At 37.8% G+C, this 19,664-nt stretch overlaps 3 protein-coding genes across 7 annotated transcripts; 1 reads left to right on the top strand and 2 right to left on the bottom strand.

Moving 5' to 3' along the window:
* The first annotated feature begins 120 nt into the window (after positions 1-120).
* LOC122411864 (tRNA (adenine(37)-N6)-methyltransferase) lies at positions 121-4,333 on the top strand. Of its 2 annotated transcripts, XM_043420936.1 has the most exons (5): positions 121-259; positions 452-559; positions 658-981; positions 1,601-2,223; positions 2,365-4,333. In XM_043420936.1, the coding sequence occupies exons 2-5, from the start codon at positions 471-473 to the stop codon at positions 3,051-3,053; spliced, it is 1,725 nt and encodes a 574-aa protein (XP_043276871.1). In that variant the 5' UTR covers positions 121-259; positions 452-470; the 3' UTR covers positions 3,054-4,333. The 2 variants fall into 2 exon arrangements, with proteins under 2 accessions (XP_043276871.1, XP_043276870.1); XM_043420935.1 differs by having other exon boundaries at positions 1,601-4,333.
* Positions 4,245-8,691, bottom strand: LOC122411863 (ribosome biogenesis protein BOP1 homolog). The gene is made up of 8 exons (XM_043420934.1): positions 8,493-8,691; positions 7,278-8,126; positions 6,324-7,002; positions 5,741-5,950; positions 5,293-5,570; positions 5,110-5,209; positions 4,752-4,947; positions 4,245-4,550 (listed from the first exon to the last, which is right to left on the bottom strand). Exons 1-8 carry the CDS (start codon positions 8,595-8,597, stop codon positions 4,397-4,399), a joined length of 2,571 nt encoding a protein of 856 aa, XP_043276869.1. The 5' UTR covers positions 8,598-8,691; the 3' UTR covers positions 4,245-4,396.
* A 3,602-nt stretch (positions 8,692-12,293) lies between these two features.
* Positions 12,294-19,472, bottom strand: LOC122411862 (uncharacterized). 4 transcript variants are annotated; one of them, XM_043420933.1, is made up of 8 exons: positions 19,398-19,472; positions 18,910-19,029; positions 18,499-18,607; positions 17,261-17,969; positions 16,639-17,173; positions 14,627-15,439; positions 14,007-14,374; positions 12,294-12,746 (listed from the first exon to the last, which is right to left on the bottom strand). In XM_043420933.1, the coding sequence occupies exons 2-8, from the start codon at positions 18,991-18,993 to the stop codon at positions 12,617-12,619; spliced, it is 2,748 nt and encodes a 915-aa protein (XP_043276868.1). In that variant the 5' UTR covers positions 18,994-19,029; positions 19,398-19,472; the 3' UTR covers positions 12,294-12,616. The 4 variants fall into 4 exon arrangements, with proteins under 4 accessions (XP_043276868.1, XP_043276867.1, XP_043276865.1 ...); XM_043420932.1 differs by having other exon boundaries at positions 16,639-17,185; XM_043420930.1 differs by having other exon boundaries at positions 16,639-17,969.
* Between the last annotated feature and the right edge of the window lie 192 nt (positions 19,473-19,664).

Consider the following 19,664-nt stretch of genomic DNA (forward strand, 5'->3'; position numbering starts at 1 on the left):
AACGACAGACGCAATTGCGCAACCGCACGAACCATGAGCGCGGGAAAATACCATGATCAAAAGTGCTGCCCTCTGGCTCAAAAAATACCTTCAAGGCGCACACTCATGTCACTCATCACTCATGGGCAGCAATTCTTTCTTACGGTGCGTTAGTAGTAGTGGCGTTAGTACATTCGTTCGTTCGCCGATGACGTTTAACCTCAAAAATATACACGGTGTTGAAGTATTTCCTATCTTTTGAATATCACAAGGCAAAAAGGTATTTCTAGCAATTTTTTATAGACTCAAACATTTTGTTCCTATTTTTTATCATCGGCTAAATGTTTTATAAAATTCATCGACGTTTTATGAAATTTCGATACGGGCATGACGTATTGATCGTAAACACCGTATGACATTTAAATGATGGTTCTTTTATTTTAATTTATGAATATGATTGTTTATCCGTCAGTTTTTGCTCACTGTAAGATATGGATCCAAATCGTCGGGGCCCAGAATTGGATCCCAAGTACCTACTGAATCAGTTAAATACTGCAAGGAAAGAGATCAATAATTTGAGGCAAGAAACGTCAATTACTGATTTTTGTAATTGGAATTCGACATGAATTTTTCTTCATTTCTCATGAGCATTTATAAATCAAAATGTATTTGTTGCAGGCAACAAGTTAAGAGCTTTCGCTACATTTTGGAAAAAGATGTAGATGGCATAAAGCAAGCTGTCCGATCTTACATTGATGGAAAACCAGTAACCATTGAAAGTTCTTCGCTATCAACTAGTGCACCCAGTACGAGTTTCGACGATGACGGAATGCTGAAATTGAAACCAATTGGTTTGATAAACACAGGGTTTCCTAGCAAAAGAGGAACACCGAGGCAACCAGGAATTTGTAAAACGGCTCCTGGAAAAGTTACTTTATTCAACTCTACTTTCACAAATCCTGAACATGCTTTGTCCGGACTACAAGATTTTTCACATATGTGGTAAGAATTGGCCATGACAAACTTCAACCAATTTATTGACAGTTACTATTTTTTTGCATTTTTATAAAGTTTGAACCATCTGTCTCTAAAATTATTAAGTTTTTATGATGAAAAGTTGTATTCACTAAACCTTGGTCTTACAGTTCCAATGTAGTTCCAAGTTCCAATGTATTTTGTTCTGCTTTCTAATATGTCATTGGAGGTTTTTGGAAAACATACAGTAACCACTAATTTTTGCGAGTTGGCCACTTGTCAGAGTTGAATCAACTATTTTCTATAGCTCAATGGAAAAGGCAAAGAAACTATGAATATACCTGGAACAAAATTGAAGTATATAGATTATAATGATTGACTTCAACTTAACTTCAAGTGTGTATTAATCCCTAGAAATTGCGTATACGCTGAAGTTTTTTTCTTAAAAGATTGTTTTACAGAAATTAGTAGAAATATATTTAAAATATATCGTTTTTTGCTTTCTACTCAACTGGGTAATTATGGGATTTTATTTCCGTCACCACAAATTTAGTAATTTTTTTTTAGTTCAAACTCAAACAGATATGGCAAGGGAATAATCAACAAACTAGTAAATGAACCATTATTTTTATTATTATTTTTTCAGGATATTATTTCACTTTCATAGAAACGATTCGACTCACGTTCGAGCAAAAGTAGCGCCACCAAGATTAAACGGTGTCCGCACCGGAGTATTTTCGACGCGCTCACCTCATCGACCATGTCCTATAGGGTTGAGCCTCGTGAAAATTGTGAGAATCGAAAACAACGTTATTTATTTTGAAGGCGTCGACATGGTGAATGAAACGCCTGTTTTGGATATAAAGCCTTACATACCGCAATACGATAATCCATTGCACATAGAAAAAATGCTAGTAAGGCCAAACGATGAAACGACCAACATACGTGAAGTTTCTGAAGTGTTACACGGGAACACTTCAGAAGAATTTGCACGGGAAGAAGATTTAAATGATCCAACAACTTCGGAACAAAGATTAAATCCAATTTTTATCGACCTTAATACAAACGGCGATTCTCGTCGGGCTCCGCGAGAAAACTGTCACGCTGCTGGTAATGGTGTAGAAACTTCAAGGCTACCGAATATTTCGAGAGATGAGGAAATCGCGATGAGACTGCAAGCAGAAGAATTTGAGGGGAATCCGAATTTTGACGATTTTCGGTCTCGGAATTATTTTGGTTCCAATTCGACTACGGAAGAACGCACAGCTGGTAATTTCTATAATTTGTCGGATTCTATCAACGAAGTCACACAAAATGCTTCGCAAAATTACGAAAATTCTCCAACCGCTCTCGTAGAAACTCGATCTAATTCTGTACCTGGTAATTCTACGAATCAATCTTCGCAAATAGAAAATTCAAGTAGCAGAGAGGATACGCGAGACTCGGAAACATCGCGGAACTCGAGATTACTCGATGGGGCTGATGGCCCAAGCACCGTTTGCGGAACGGACTTGGATCTTCTGAATCGACGTGCTTTGAACTCCAGACCGGATAATTCACCCATTAGAATGGGTGTCAGAGAAGCTCCGGATGGCGAAGAGGGTCTGGAATCGCAAACTCTCACCCCCTCGCAAACGGTCGCTAATATTCATAATTTAGCGTCACTGCCAAGCTCGAATATCCAGGATATTAGAATGATAAATTCCAATCTTGAAAGTTTATCCAGAGGCGTCACGAATTATCGTTCCGATAATTTTGAAGTGCGAGTGCCCGACTGGATCTCGCGTCCTCGTACGCTTTCGCTCTCCGTGACTTTCAATGAACGTGCGTTGACACAATTGAACGAAATACTCGGTGATAAGGCTGATGAACAAAAGCGGGCTATTGAAAATGTACTCAGAGAAGATCCACGCTCGGTTTACCTCCGACAACGGTGGGGGAATCAATTTTATACTTTCCTCATACAGGATTTACATATTAGCTGCAGGTTCGATGACAATCGCGGCGTTGTGACTGTTTTTCAAGTCAGACACGCCGGTCGAACTTGCGAATGCGGAGAACCCGAATGGCAGTGTCTCGGGCATACACCGCTTTCGTAATTTTACTTCTTTAAGGATCTGCAGCCGTCCTTGGAATTTGTGGAGAATATTCATGAATTTTTTATTAAAATCGAATGAACTTTTAGTTCTTTTGCTAGGCAATTGTCCTATGTGAAAGGCGGAGTTGAAGATTAAAATTATTTAACGAATTTGTTTTATGTTATTGGAAAAAAATATTTGAAGCCCACGATCGAGTATTTCCGCCTTTTTTATTTTTTTTCTGGTTTCTGTAAGGGCCGGAAAAATTGTTTTTATTTTTTCTTGTTGCTGTGATGTGCAATTTTCATTAGTCAGAGCGATTCTCGTTAAATTACTTGATGATTGGACTGGTAAAATGTTGAACGTATGAATCAGTCCTATCATATATATATATGGCACAAGAAACAAATAACGTTCGCTTCTGACTTAAATATCATAATACAATATAAACGAGTCTATGATTAATCTTTAGATTTTAGAGTTAGAATTAAAAGCCCATGCACCTGTCGACATATGATGACACTGAAGTTTTCATTGTTGGAATGCGACAAAACTTTAACCATTTTCTTATTTTTTAAGTACACAGCATTTTCTTGCTGATTTGTAAGTTAGTATCTAAATGGACCTCAAAATTGACCAATTTTCGTAGCGTAAATGAAATTAAAAATATAAATGAATATACAAAAATTTCAAAACGTTTTTAGAAAAATCAATATGTAGTGGAAATTGAAAATTGCTTCGTAGTATCCATATTTTGCAAGAATTTCTTGAAAAAAAAAAAAAATTATACAAAAAGTTGTCGAAAGTTCGAGGAATTTTTCTACATGTTTTTAAATGATCAGAGCATTTCTCTAAAACTTGCGGATTTGCTAGGTGAATTTAAAAAACTTACAAACTTCATATCTGTATTCTAATTAATGCGAAAATTCTTTTTTTTTTAAACAAAGGCACTAAAGAAATTCGTTCCATTTTAACGATGCAAACTGAAATACGTACTTAATACGCATACTATACGATACACAAAGATCCAGTCACCTCGGCATTTATTGCAATGTAGAAGTTCCTATACTTTTTAAGTCCATAGAAAAAAGTAGTTATGAAAAAAACCCTACACTTTTTATATTGCACGTCAGATAAAAACCTTCAAATTTGTTCTCCTGTGAACGTTTAAAAATGTACTAAAAAAAAAAAAAAACAAAAAAAACAATTCCGTACTTCAATGTGTCCGAAGCAAGCAGTTGCTAGCTTTATTTCAAAGATATCAATATATATCGAAAATAAAATTATTTATACAAATTGTATATTCGATGATGGTCTTTGTTTTATTTATTGGAGATAGAAATTTCTAGAAATTTCTTCCGTTTTCACGTGTACATTCGTATCGTCGCGTCTGCACCAGCAGAAAATACCCACGGTTGAATTGGATGGAACATCACATCAAGAATTCCAAAGTCGTTGAAAGCCTCGTGATTGCACAAACGTTTCAGGGGCACTATCAGTGGATTTTGTAGAAGATCACTAAAATATACAAAAAAAAAATGTTAAACATTTTTTTTACATGCACGCTGAAAATATTTATGGACAATAAAAAATTTAAATGATCAATCATTTCCGACAGATTCGTTTCTCGAAATAAGCACACGTTTTGAAGGACTTTGCTATTTTCTCGCTAAATGCAATCTTATTTTTTATGAAAAAATTTCCTGAAAACATTCTTACTTGTAAACCATTCCATGCGAAACGATGAGACCTCGATCGTCGGCTCCAGACGCAAAAAGAGGATAACGTTTGTGGAATGCTACACCACGCACTCCAGTTCCATGCAATCTCAAAGTTTGATACGGTTTTGTGCTAAGATCGAGATCGAACCAGAGCATTTTCCGGTCGTATGTGCCAACAAGAAGATTGTCTCCTCCTAAAATATGCAAAAATACATTTCGTCATGTAATTTTCAAATAATTTCATTACAAATTATAAAGACGTATTATTTGTAAAGAATTATGGCTGACAAATATTTCTTTTTGAAGTGACTTTTCTGTACAGTTCAGTAATATATGAATTTTGTTCAATAGTTTACCAGGATGGATAGCCATTGTTGAAATCCATTGAGAATTCGATAAGAGTTTTTTCACCATTTCCTGTTTGACGAGGTCGTAAATTCGAACGTTCTTTTGGGTCTAAAAGGAAAAAATTGACTGATTATATTTGACGAAATTGTATTTTTTGAATACGTCAGAAATGAAAAATTGTTTTTCTTTACCGCTACGAATAGGAAGGGCCTGATTGGATGGAAAAGAACGCACTGTATCAATCCCTTGGATCGACTGAACGGCAATTGTGAACGGCGTTTCGATAATTGATTTATCAAAACTGAACGATTTTGACCATCGGGCATAACCGTAGCGAAATAATCGCCTTTTGCGTGCCAAGTTACTTGTTTTACCATTTTAAAATGATTGAGAACAACTCTAATTCCCTTTTCCCAATATTCTGAGTCTGCTTGTTCCCATTGAATAGCTGTTTTTACACGTTCGCTAACTGAAATTTAAATTAATGGAATTTTATTGTATTGGTGCTATTGAAAAATTGAACATTCATGAAGATTGCACCAGTAAATTTTTTAATCAACAGTTCATGCTCAGCGGTGTGAAAATGAAAATTTGATGAAACTTGTAAATTGATAAGGAATAATTTGAATAATTGTCTACCTATGACTTCACTCTGTGGTATAATTTCCAAGAGTTGATCAGTTTTCGTCGTCACCAAATGATCACCAACTCCAGGATTTACGAGCAAAACTTTTTTGTCAGCTGCAACTGCTATCAGCGAAATAGCCTCGTTGGGACACCAAGCAACACTTCGGATAACGCCACCACAAGGTACCGTTTTCACACATCTGCCGGTTGCTATTTCCCATACTAAAATACAAAGAAAAAAAAGAGTTGAGATTAAGGTACTAATTAAAAAAATAAAAGATAGTGAGATGCGAAAAAACTATAAGTGTCATGAGGAATTGAGCTGAATACCAGAAGAGAAGAGTTCACGCATGTTTTGTGCACATTTTCCCACTAATAACTGTAATTACTGAAAAATTCTGTTTACGCTCAAGTTCGAAGACATTGGAAAAAAGTACACAATATATCTTTACATGGCAAGAAAGTGGCACAGTTTCATCTCACGTAATGGCATTTTTCTCTCATTAAAAAACATATGTGCAAAACGTTTTTGAGAACCCACAATTTTAGTATTTGCCTAAGATTTTTTTCAACAGTGATAGAACATCAAACTCACTTTTGAGGGTCATATCATCGCCACCGGAAGCGATATATTGACCTCGACTTTCGACAGTGATGCTTCTAATCATATCAGTGTGCCCTGTGAAAACCATGGACATGGTTGTTGGGAATGGTTGGAGATCTTTAGGGCTGGGTAATTGTGGAACCAGGGCTTCCGGTTCGATGGTTAGTCTCATTTTTAGGGCTCTCGGGCAAAGATACAAGTCCAAACATCGTTGGAATCGTTCTTTAATGTATTTCGAGTAAGCCGGTACTTCTCTTAGGGAATTATATTTTTCTGGGATGAAATGTAATTTTCTCTTCCATGGTGTTGATTTGAGTTTGTTCCATTGTTTAAGTTCTCGTTTGTCGAACAAGTATTCTGGCGGTGGATTGTAGCTCTCTGCATGTCCTGGCAAATGTCTCTTCGGCGCTGCTATGTGTTTGTGGATACGGCGCATTTCTTCAGCCTGATCATCCGATTGCCAGAGCATATAGAACTGCGGTTCATTCTTTTTCATCTCACGCTCTTTCTGCATTTCTGCTGAAGACTTTATCCAGCCCATTTTCAGAGCATGCACCAATTTGGACACCTTTTTTGCCTCTGGCTTTGATGGCAAGAACGACCGTTTGTGCTCGGGAAATTTACGGAGGGGAGTCTTCATCACTTCTGATGTAAACCATTCAACCCATGGCTGGAAAAATCAAATTAAATTTTTTCCAGGCTTGCTATCAGAAAATCGTGCAAAAACGTTCGAGAATTCATGATGGAAAAGTTTCACTATAGGCTGATTAATTAGATTAAGGTGTTCAAACAAAATGAATCAAAATTGTTTCGTCACGATTAAATTAATACTGGCAGGGTTTAAATGTGTTGAGATATCAATATTTTTTTTAGAAAAAATCAGCTTGTACTGATAAAAAATTTGGTTTATTTCAGTCTGTGAAATATCTTCGAAATTTTTCTTACCGCATATTCATCGAACTGAGCATCAGGAATTTTTTGTTTCTGTATCCTCGTAATCAATTGGATATCTGCTTCACTAAGAACAACATCCTGTCCAGTTTGAGGGTCTTTAATTGTTCTCCAGAAATCAGGATCTTCCATTCTTTTCAAAAAATTGTCTAATTGGTCACCCTTTTGAGGTTTTATAATTTTTTTGCCATCCCAATCATAACCGATGTGAGGATAATCCTCATACCACTTCATCGGTATGTTGCCAACTGTATTACGAATATCCTCTTCATCCGAAGTGTCATTTTCATATTCATCTCCACTTTCATCAAGAGTTTCTGATTTTTTGCCATCTGCATTAACGTCACTAGATTTGTTTGGCTTTTTGGAGATTTTTGTTTTAACTTGAGATTTTTCGTTCTTGCCATTCTTCAATTCAACCGACTTGTTGGCACAGATTTTTCCATTTGTTCGAGGAACAGTTTTTTCATTTTCTGATGATTTCCCAGAAGTAATAGTTTTTTTGTCAGAAACTCTAATTTCAACTTTTTGTTGATTTTGTTTCTGTTTAGTTGATTTGAGCAGAGATGAAGATTTTTCTACTTTTGAATCTTCCTCAGTATCTTCAGAATTGTCTTCCTCTTCATTTTCCTCGGAATCTTCTTCGTCGGAATCCTCATCTTCATCGGACTCTTCGCCATCATCAGAGTCTGATTCAAAATCAAGCTCATCCTCGTCATCAGACTGAAATACGATGGGGTCGTTTTCAGTGTCTGATTCAACTGGACTTTCATTTTCCTCATCATCAGAGCTGTCACCAGATTCGTTGAATTCTGCTTTTAGTAAATCTTCGTTGTCGCATTGCTGTGGTTTGGAGAATAATATTGGTGATTGGTAATGAATATTTTAGAATTTCTACAAATATTTGGAAAAATAGGAAATAGAAAACATTATGAAAAGCGAAAAAATTCTGTTCTAGAAGTTCAATAAATTTTAGAAATGATTTAAGAATATAGGAAAAACGAAAAAAATATTTGTCAAATTAGAGATTATTCCGTGAGTCGAAGTAAGAAATAGTAAGTGGCTACAAATAAAATACTTATTCGAATAATGAGAAAATCTATTCGAAACTCAAAAATAACCAACAAGTTGAACAAAAATTTAAAAACAGAGCGGTCCGACAGATCAAATCTCTCTACAAAATAGTGAGCACTCTTTGAAATGTTTTACCTCGGTCGTATTTTCTTCGGATTCATCGCTAATATTTTTATGATCCTCTTCAACTTTTGCAATAACTGGCTTTCTTTTTCTCGAGTTTTTTGTCGGAAAAGACATACTTTAGTCGAATTCACTTATCACATGGAAATACAGACTCTATTGTTGAAAATAGGTTATGTTCGTCACACGTGGGGTATGGCCACGGTCGGTATGGCGCATTACCCACCGTGCATATTCCCCATTGAAATTTTGCATTGGCATCACTGCTGGGTTTGAACACGAAGATCATAGAGAGGCATGCATGATACTAATAGAAAATATTTTTCTGTTTTATCATTCATTATAAGTATTAATGAATTTAGTACAGATAGAGCGTCGGGTTGTATTTTTTGGAGTCAGCAGTGCTGATCACTCGCTAATTCAAATATTGAAGTGCTGCATGAGCACTTGAATATGAATTAGTACGATTAAAGAAAATCACGTTGGATTTTTATTACGGGAATAATAAATATTTACATATATGTACACCAGTCATGCACTAACAGTTTGTATATACACATATGTGACTTGATGAATCGAATATATTTATTTAACATTCACTTTTGTTTATCAAGAAACATTTTTGAACATATGTACATCCATATATATAATATAACATTATATGTATATCTGTCGGAATTTTTGTCTAGCGAAAGCACGAATTTTACGTTTAACTATGATAACGCGTCTCTTTGTTCAACGAATGTGTACGCCGAGATTCAAAACGATAAAAGTTGTTATTAATCTCTCTGTGAACAACAAAAGATGAACTATGGGGAATTTGCACGGCGCAAATTCCTAATCGCCATGTCGCAAATAAAAAAATATTAATTAAAATTTGATAAAATACCTTAATATATAAATATTAGAGCGCCACAAATAATGTATAATTTTAATGGATGATCATAATTTATTCAACGGTTCGGTACATACAATTCTGTGTATTGATAATTATGGCAATTAATCGGTGAATATTTACAAATGGATTTTGGATAATTCGTTCAGTTTGTTTTCGTTCTTATTCACGTGTTTACGTTTTCACGCGTTTACGCTTGGTCGTGTTTGGACTATTCGCTATAGCGTAGTAGCAGAGCAGAGTGGGGATAGAGGCGTTCGGTCAGCCAGCGGGAGAGAGGGGAGACGGGCGGACACCGGGCGGAGCTCGAACAGGGGAGAGGCGCAGGCGCAACATGATTCGCTTCATTCACGTCGCTCGGCCCGCTCGGCGCGCACAGGAAGGGGGAGCTCCGTCCGGAAGAGAGGCACAACACGTTTCGCTTTTCGCTTCACTCACCGCCCGGCGGGCGTAGGGTGAGGATTGGCGCGGAACGTGAGTGTGCCGTTATCGCTACGCATTGTACATTCCAGTGCATTGAGAAAACGGGGCACGAAATACGACACGTGGAATCCTACTTTATCCTGAATGACTAAAATAATCTTTTTTTACGATTTAATTTTTTTCAATCAATCGATAAACAAATAAAATAGAAACCAATAAAAATTGGTAGCGGTCATAATTTTATCAATTATTGTAGCTCTAACAGTTATTTCATAATTTTAACAGTAAATTCAATCTCGCTGAAGCAACTGATCGGTCATCTAAATTACAAAATAAAAGAACTTAACATCGTGCGAATCGATAAAAGACACGAAAATACAACGTAACGAATATTAAAGTTGAAATTTAATAAAAAATAATGATTCGCTCCTTGTCAATATACATTTTTTTTCTTTAATTTCTGAGATTCCTTTTTTTGACGCAACTATATAGATAAGCCGATAGGGAAGTCCTCGCACTCGATGTTATTATTATTACAAAATTTGCACACGAATGAGTATTTATAAAATTTTGGTAATTCGTGAAAAATAGTATCGAGACAAGGGCCAGTAACGGAAAGAGTTTTGTGACGCCTGTAATATAGCTTCGAGAGTCTTGTGTATGCTCGCACGCGCGCGTGTCCGCAAGCGAGCTAAGATGCAAGCATACCCCGAGCAACGCAAAGCAAAGCAAAGCACCTAACGCACGGTCCTAAAGCCATGGGGTTGTCGGCAAGCGAAGACGGACAGTCAGTAAATCTACTCCATAGCGGATAGTTTGACAGTTCCGAGCTCGATACAGTTTCTGTATCACTTTGAAGTCGCGCAGGCAAGATTCCATGCAGATAAGTCGGAGTTGCAAACGCTGCACGCTAAGCAACGCACGCAACGCGTATAACCGCAGCTATGTACAGCATTACGAATAGTTTTTACTAGTCAAATGCTAACAATAGGACGCGAGCAACCGACCACGCGTGCACGCACGCGGGCACACTCGATTCTCTATGAAACGGTGGTACAGGTTTTGTCACTACAATTCTTTCTGTTACTCGACATATTGGCTTATCCATTTGCGCAACAAAAACGGTTTTCTAGGGATAAAACCTAGGGAAGAGTAGGTGAAGAAGAGCCCTCCCTGAAAATGGGGATATTTTTTTTCGTTTATGTTAATTTTCGTATTCAATCGGTCGTACAATTAAATAACGAATTTTTTCTCTCGCGTCGGTATAAAGTTAAATTTTTAGTGAATAAAAATCCAAGTTCGTTCTCGAAAAAAAGACCAGCGGAAATATAACTTTGTGATAATGAATCGCGATTTGGTGAAGTTTCTGCGATACGGTGAAGTGATAACAAAAGTTAAAGGTGAAATGATAAATTCCAAACATGGGAGGACGAAAAAACATTGGAAGAAAAGTGTGTTGAAAATATGGGGAAAGTTCTTTATGATCAGAACCATGGAGCAGAATAAGAGAATCGTAGAGGCAGAGGGAAAGCGAAAGGATCGTGGAGGAAGACGGAGAGGGAGAGGATCGTCGAGGAAAACGGAGATCGCAAAGTAAGGATCGCGGGAGAAAAAGGTAGGAAGAAGATCGAGGCCCGTTCCTGTAACCGTGAGTAACTACACCAACGATTTTTTTTTTTTTAAATACGAGAGTGCGCGAAATATGAAAAATGATTTTCATGTTACAAATGTAGACATTCTGCCGATTGAATGATCAAAACACGTGAACGTCAGGATGACGTTTGGATATTTCATGGAAGTATTTTTTTCAAATAATGAACCGTTAGATATAATATTTTCATATAATTTACTTTCATGATACAGTCGTTGCGATTTATAGATTTACGAATAGAATGTTTTGCAGAGTTGATATATGGTGGTAGTTGTGAAAATTTTCGTTGAAATGTTTCTGGTAAAGATGTAAATGTGTCTTTACTCAACTGTCAACAAAGTTGAGAATCTCTGTCGTCGTATCTTTTTTCTTCAAGTGCTCATGCAGCACTTCAATATTTGAATTAGCGAGTGATCAGCGCTGCTGATTCCAAAAAATACAACCCGACGCTCTATCTGTATACTATACATTCATTAATACTTATAACGAATGATAAAACAGAAAAATATTTTCTATTAGTATCATGCCTCTCTATGAATCTTCGTGTTCAAGCCCAGTGATGCCAATGCAAAATTTCAATGGGGAATATGCACGGTGGGTAATAAGCAGCGCCATACCCTTTTTTCGTCCGTTACCCCTCCAGTCGCTCCACGCTCCTGCGAAAGCATTATTGTTGAGGCAAACTTCAAGTGGTCGAAATTCCGTAGAGTGACGGTAGTACCGTAGTACCTATTTTTGGTTCAGATTTTTTCGTGAAATGGCAAACACTGTTCTGTTTTATTATTTCTTCCTCATTTTTTTGATGATATCTTGTTTTGGCCATTAAACAGAAAAAACGTCGGAAATCATTTCAAAAATTTCTTTATTTCATAATTTTGATGCGTAACACATATATGCTTATATATGTTTGATATAAAAATTCATTCGCAAAACTTCATACATATAACTAGATTCTTGTATTTTTCCGCTGCGTTAATAAGATATAATATTAAAACGTACCATTTTAATACAACAACAACAAAAAAACGCACGCACTTCGAAATGTTCATGTCATAAACGAATAACAAAAAACATTAATACTTGTCAGTTTAATGATTCCTTGAAAAAACAAGTCAATTCTTAAATTCGTCGTAACCGTGGAAAATTATAATTGTAGTAATCGCAGTATTAAAGGTCCGAAACTTGAGGATCGTTTTCCGGGTGTATAACATTCCATTCGCGTAGTGCCAATATCACGTGATTCAATTTGGCTGACCATTCCATGAGTTCATTAGTACTGTCCAGGGACATTAGGTGTCTGAAATTGAAAACAAATAACGGTTTATTGTTTATTGGAATTATATAAATTGTACTTTCAGATTTTCTTGGATTGGAAAATGCATTAGAAAGCAATGAATTTGAAATAAAATAAAACTTTTGAAATGTCGTTGCAACTGATAAAATAATTGGAAATTAAATTTTTATATTATTATGAACCCGCGTCGATAGTCGCGCTACGAGATTTTCTCTCGTGCTTTTTTTTCAAGGTATTAGGACACTATCTTGAAAAATGGGAGAACAATCTCAATTTTTTTTCTACTTGTTCAATTATTGTAATTTAGAATAGTAGTCATAACATTTTTTTTAATAATTTTTTTCTGGAAGAAAATAGTACATTATAACACTATAGGACGAAAAATCTTTTTCGTCCTAGTGGACGCTTCGCGTACGCAAAACCCCCATTTCCGCACCTCGTAATATAAAATTTCGTATAACACGCGTACGAAAAACTTTTTCGTCCTAGTATTATAATGTACTATTCTTCCGTAACGCCGGGCAGCGTGAAACTTGTCTCACTCACTGCGCGACTAAAATCGGTTGGTGGGTACGCGTGGTTCGGGTCGACTCGGTCGCCGTTCGGTAGTGTTCGGGGCGGTTGGAGGGGAGCGTAACATAGGAATTGGCTATGAGAGAATCTCTCATCCCATCTCTCATCACACGACTAACGAACGTTGGTGAGGTAGCGTGCCTATCGACGTGTTAAGAGCATAGATCAGTCGACTAACCTCACCTCGAATTTTCGAAATGAAAATTCTCCGCTGTCGTTCGACTAATCAAAAAAAGGCTCTGTCAGCGGACGCGGAAAGATGGCAAAAATACGCTGACAGAGCCTTTTTTTAATCGATCAAACTGTGTCTAAGAATTTTGATTTCGAAAATTCCAAGTGAGGTTAGTCGACTGATCCATACTCTTAATAATAATTTACGACTGAAAATAATTTTCACGTAATTGCGAAATGTTTTTTTTTTTAATTCTCGAGTGAACGCGTTAAAGTAACACAATAAATAGCGAGCCAAAAAGTGATTAAATTATTAGCTAAGCTCAATAATTTTTGTTATTCTTTTGTCATCATTCATTTCACATTTTTGTACAAATTCAAACTACTCGTAAAAATTGATTAGTTATTAATGATTCTCCAAAGCGAAGCATCAAGTTTCGATTATGAAATCAAGTTTCAATAGTACAAATAAAATTAAAAAGCAGCTGAATATCGAATGTTAATCCATTGATTTCTTACCTGATGATGGTACGATTCGATCGACATTCGATTATCACACTGTTTCTGTCGTTCGGATGCCTAGGTCTGGCAGTCTCGAAAAGCAACGTTCGAGGCTTCGCGCAGATCGTTCTGTCCGCAGTTGTTATTCTGCTCGACACACAATTTATCAAATCAACGATTTTCAAGGGTTCCTTCGTTTCCTGATCGTCCGGATAATTCCAGTACATCAGAGTGTGTCCCTTGAAAACGCACCATCGTCGATTCCATATTGCCAAACCACCGGACTCGTCACCGTCGTTGACGAAACCTTCGTGATTCACGGACAAGTGAAGTCTGCACGCCAAATTCAAGTCTATCGTCCCGTGCAATATCGAATCGTTTGGTACCTGAGAGGGGACGAAGACAAAATATTTTCAAGATTCGGATCGAAGCGGCATGTCGATTATTTGAAAAATCGGCACGTTCCAATCTTTAAAACGGTGGCAGAAAAATACATTTTTAGTCCGTTTAGAAAAAAATAAAAATTTGTAGGTCATGACGTAATTTTCGTTCACTCGTGAGATATTTTCTAACGCGATTCATTGTGAGTGCGAATATGTGCGACGGTGAAAAAGTAAAAATGGGATGAAGCAGCGTACCAGCATTAACGGCCAAGGCGAGGAAAGTGTCAAATCGTGCAGGAAGAGTTCGACAAATCCCGAAAGAACGAAGGCAGTGGCTTTGTTTCCAAAAGCTTGATGACTGTAATGGATTCTCGGCGAGGTGCAGGGGCGATCGATTTTTTTGAATAGTTTCGTGGGAGAAACGAGAATGTTCGAAAAAGGTGGGCAAGACGCGCCCCGCTTCTGTTTATTCCGAATCCGGTATTTTTCCTCGTGATTGAAAGACGATTTTCGAACTTTCATCGTGTAAACTTCGACTTGGATCTTGAAATTCGAGGACAATTCCGGTAACGAAATAACATCGGGGAAGCAGATTTTCGGATCTTTCATTCGCTGATAACTCATGGGCCTCGTAGCCCAAATTTTGAAGCCTTGCGATATTATGAGAACGAACCAATCGACCATCTCTTCGATGTCTCCCTCCCGATCCATCGTTTCTCGTAAATTTAATTTCATTTCGCTCAGCGTTATTTCACTCCGCTGTCCATAGCAGTTTCTCTCAAACTTGTTCTCCTCCGAGCTCGTTATTTTTTTTATCTCTTCGATAACGCAGTTCTTGCGCAGTCCCGCCAGCAACAATAACCTCTCCAATTCGATCCTTTCCGAACTATCGGTAAATTCCTTCATCGCGTTGCACAGGTTCAACGCCTTTGTCGCTTGATTTATCAGGGTCTGCTGCACGTTCACTTCCTGCAAAAGCTCCCGGACTTTGTCCGTTTCGCACGCCTCGGAAGGTAAGCTCGGAACAGCTGGTGGAGTCTCTCGAGCTTTTATGCCTGAACGGAATTTCTGAAATTTTTCGTCTCGTTATTTTTCACAGATTACTGATTCTTTTACAAATGATTTTTCATCCATTTTAAATAATAATTAATAATTATTGTGCGAAAATCAGTTTGAAACGGAATTATATCGAGCCTCAAGATTTTTCATTTTTGTTTCATTATAACCGAGCCACGGGCTTTGCGCACTGTACGTCTACATTTCAATGTCAATAAAATAGCCCAGGTTCCCTTCCAATTAAATAGTGTGCACACCTTCACAGCGAGACATTTCGTGCACATGGGGTCACTTTGAGCCCAGGTCGTCATTTTTGACATCGAATATCTCGGTAACTATGCGCTTTTCGGAATAAAAGGTTTAGTCACTTTTTGCAGTGAATTGATCCAACTTGAAGGCTGCAAAGACGGATTTCCGAAAAAATATTTTTTCATCGTTGAAAAACGTGCTCAAAGTTGATAGTGCGCGTAAAAGGCACTTTTTCGGTTAAATCTCTCGTAGAAAATTAAATTTTGAGTTTCGAAAAAATAGTCCACTTTGCAACCGTTGGAAAAAGTGTATTTATTTTGGAGCATGAAGTTGGCTATGCCTCCCTACTTTACGACGCTGAAGTTTCCAACGTTGGAGTCCAACGAAATGGTCTAAAAAAACTCTCAAATAATTCCAGTAAACCTCCAATTTTGTTCCCTGCCGAATTTCCAATTCGTCATATTTCAAGCCACATCAATAATTCGTGAAATAAAAAAATAATGAATTATTAATATTTTTTTCGTTCGTTTCGTTGAACTCCAACGTTGCAAACTTCAGCGTCGTCTTTTAGAGAGGGGATAACGATTTCTTAATATTGGGGGTTTTACTTATGAGATGCTCATCTGTAAATGCTACTCGTGTGAGAAAAAAATGTTGGGGTCAACCTGACCCCAGATGCACACTAAATTAAACATTTGCAGTTTTCAACATTTTCATTACTCTTATCGTTTTCGAATAATCTTTAAATTGTTAATTCGTGTTTTTGATTAATCGATAATTTTAGAATAACTGATGATTTTCAGAGCTTTTAAATTGTAGACGAATGCTCACTCGATTCTTTAAATTTACGGCGAAAACAGAGCATCGAGATTTTGTAAAACGACGAAAATAATTAGTGGCTTTGAAACGAAGTACGAAAAAGCTTTTTAAGTCTACGCAAACACGTTGAGTGCAGTCTTCACCTTTTTGATTCGTTGGGAAAAGGAACGATAGATTTCCATCGATCGATTGAGTGTCCTGGAATGCTGGCGCACCGGTTCCGTCATCGGTGGTTTAAGGGCTTCGACGATTCGTCGATGCAGCGGAGTTCTGTCATGGGAGATTAATTCGCTGGCCGTGAAATGAGAGTCGGTACGTTCTCTGCCTTCGCAAGTCGCGTAAGTGACGTTGGTCGCGTTGAAGATCTCGTCGCCGAGTGCTTCTTCCAAAAAGTGTTCAACTTCGTACGGTATCGTCGCGTCGAAAGGATCGTTCCCTTCGAAGCCACGATTTTTCGAAGCCGCGTGCTCCTCGATCCCGGAAATACCGATGCTCGATATGGAATTGGGATCGACTCGATTCGGCGTTGGAAATTTTATTCTCGTTGAGTCCGAGTGGGGAGATTTCCTCGTTGATTCCATAATTGGCATTTTCCTCGAGGTTCTCGGTGTTTCCGGATAGAGAAGTCCGTCCTCCTCGAACTTGTTGTCATACGCCGAGGCTTCGTGCTCTCTGAAACTTTCGTCCCGACTTAATTTCTCCGTGGGCTCGAGCCTCGTTTTTTTTTCAGCCTCTTCGATCGAGAGATTTTTTTCGTTTACGAACCTTTCGTAATTCTGGGCCACTCTTCTCGTCATACTTTCGTCACGAGTCATTATTTCGCCTTCCAAATTTTCCAGCTGAGCATACAAGTTTTTCCTCGGTGCGTAACCTGTCGATTCGAATTTTATTTCCTCCAAAATCGGATACAGCTTTTCAGCGTTTTCGATGAAAGCTTTGGTCGCGAGGGCCGAATTAACGGGCTCTTGCATCTCCAAGTTTTTAATCTGAATGTCCAAGTTTTCGATCACTTCCGTCAATGACGTTATCGACGACTGGCTTTCGTCGAGCGGAAGCGTTTCCAGAAACGCACGATTCTCAGCGATTTCGATGTTTCGTAATTCGGTCACCAGTTTCGTCGGCATTCCCAAATCGATCTCACGCACTCTCAGCAACTTGGGTGACTCCTCGTTCGTTCTTGAGTCTTCGAGCGAGTCGTCGTCAATGCTCGTCGAACCATCCTCGATTTTATTGTCTCTCTTCGATTCGGCATTCGCCGAATTTTTCGAGGGCTTGCTCCAGCCTTTCACACTGCTCAACTCGAAGGCTCTCATGTCCGAATCCTCGTTTGGGAGTGTCGACAAATTTTCTATGCTTCTCGAATATTTGTCGCCCGAGGAGAACAAATTTTCGTTGTTGCCGCTCGAATTTTGCGTGAAGTTTGACGTTTTTAGGGAATAGTAGTCGGTCTGCTCAAGACGTTGGTCTTCTTTGCCTGAGTTACAGAAAAAATTTCAATTTTTCACAACATTTTCTCCCGATGCCTTTTAGAACGATTTTGAATATTATTTTTTGTGCGAATATTAAAAAAAAAGGAATTAAGTTAGTGTTTGGAACGGTCCGAAGCGTAATATTTCAATTTTCTCAAACTCCTGCCTTTGCGATCTTTTATCGAATACTTTCGATCGATATATTTTCTGATGGATTTCCAAAACGTTGAAAAAAAACACACACACACAGAAGTGGGATTTTTCCTCTCCGAGGATTCGAGAAACATCAAAATAGTTGTCGTGACAAAATATTTTTTTATCGGCTCTAAAGTTTATTATTAAAAATTCCATTTACCTGGTACTCGATGAAAAAAAATGCCAACGGTTTCATGAAAGCGTTTGACGGAGTTCGAAATCTTGGAAAATTCACTAATTGCCGTACTGCGGCGTTGAAATATTTCGAATGACTTTTGGCACGAATTTATTTAGTTAATTTTCGTTCTCATATTTTCCTTAATTAATTTCTTCACTTACTTGCCGAGGATCCATGATGAGGCGACAGCTGATATTTTCTTTGCAGATTCACCGAAGTCTCCCCATTTTGTTCACGAATTTTCCTTAACGAGACTCGACGCACCATGTACTGAAAATGTGGGCACTCAATTATGTTTTTTCTTGAAACGATACAAAAATTTGACGAGGGAGATTGAATCACTCACTCGTGTCAGAGCCTCTTGTAAATCATCCATGAGAAAAATTCGAACGAAAACAATTTTTATCTTATTCTCATAGACGAATTATATTTACAATATTTCTCCACAATTTCGATCGCCAAACGAATGCGCGGCAGTGTGAGACGTGAAACGGACTGGACTGGGTGACAGTCGACAGACACTGTTAAAATTTTAGTAAATCGCAAATTATAAGAGTTATTCCCACACCTACCTTTGGAGAGGGAGGATCGCTCCGGACATTGTCATTGGGTGATCGGTTTACTAAGAGCTTGATTGGTTCGCGGGGGTTGAACATTCTTTGCGCGCAGAGGTGACACGGTCGACCGCGTAGCTTCGCAAACAAAACCGAGCGGTTAATGTGTAACAAAAGATCTGGTCATTCGATGCCCGCATTGCCCGCTCCCTGGCTATTCCAGTAATAAACTGAAACCGTAGAGATTATAACTCGCGAACTCTATGGGGGGAAGGTCTCGCACAGCCGTTTAGAAATGTACGATTCTTTCCGTTTGAATAAAATTTCCTAGAACTCTATTGAGAATATGCCTTGCTCGAAGGAGAGTTGCCCAATTAATATTTTCGATGGAAAGGTTTTTGGATAAATGTATATGATGTGTAGTTCCTCGAGCGACGCTCTACTGTGTTTACTTCGCTTTATGAAACGCTATAGAGAAGGTTTATCGACCTGTGCAATTGACTCACCCATTTACTGTGATCGGGTAACTTGATAAAGATAAACAGATAATCGTGTTAATAACGAAGGATTTGGAACGTTTTTCGGCCATTCGCGACTACAAATTAATTGGAGATTAATTAACATCGTTTATTCGAAAGAAAATTGATTGTGAAATAATGACAACTCGAGAAGTTCATTTTTCAATAAAGCATTTATCGATACACAAGTCGTTTAATCGTTTTATTCTCTGACTAATTTGTCTTTGGGCAATCCAGAAAAAGGAGTGAAATGAG

The sequence above is a fragment of the Venturia canescens genome, chromosome 6 (genome assembly GCF_019457755.1).
Source record: "Venturia canescens isolate UGA chromosome 6, ASM1945775v1, whole genome shotgun sequence".
Taxonomy (NCBI): Eukaryota; Metazoa; Arthropoda; class Insecta; order Hymenoptera; family Ichneumonidae; genus Venturia; species Venturia canescens.

Excerpts from the sequence above, each read along its gene's own strand:
- LOC122411864 (XM_043420935.1), top strand. The coding sequence starts at position 471 with ATGGATCCAAATCGTCGGGGCCCAGAATTGGATCCCAAGTACCTACTG. Across the intron at positions 560-657 it reads AAAGAGATCAATAATTTGAG|GCAACAAGTTAAGAGCTTTC; the intron begins GCAAGAAACGTC and ends TATTTGTTGCAG. Across the intron at positions 982-1,600 it reads CAAGATTTTTCACATATGTG|GATATTATTTCACTTTCATA; the intron begins GTAAGAATTGGC and ends TTATTTTTTCAG.
- LOC122411863 (XM_043420934.1), bottom strand. The coding sequence starts at position 8,597 with ATGTCTTTTCCGACAAAAAACTCGAGAAAAAGAAAGCCAGTTATTGCA. Across the intron at positions 5,571-5,740 it reads ACCACAGAGTGAAGTCATAG|TTAGCGAACGTGTAAAAACA; the intron begins GTAGACAATTAT and ends TTTAAATTTCAG. Across the intron at positions 5,210-5,292 it reads GGCCCTTCCTATTCGTAGCG|ACCCAAAAGAACGTTCGAAT; the intron begins GTAAAGAAAAAC and ends TTTTCCTTTTAG.
- LOC122411862 (XM_043420930.1), bottom strand. The coding sequence starts at position 18,993 with ATGTTCAACCCCCGCGAACCAATCAAGCTCTTAGTAAACCGATCACCC. Across the intron at positions 17,970-18,498 it reads TCATCATGGATCCTCGGCAA|GCAAAGAAGACCAACGTCTT; the intron begins GTAAGTGAAGAA and ends TCTGTAACTCAG. Across the intron at positions 14,375-14,626 it reads CGCCTTGGCCGTTAATGCTG|GTACCAAACGATTCGATATT; the intron begins GTACGCTGCTTC and ends GTCCCCTCTCAG.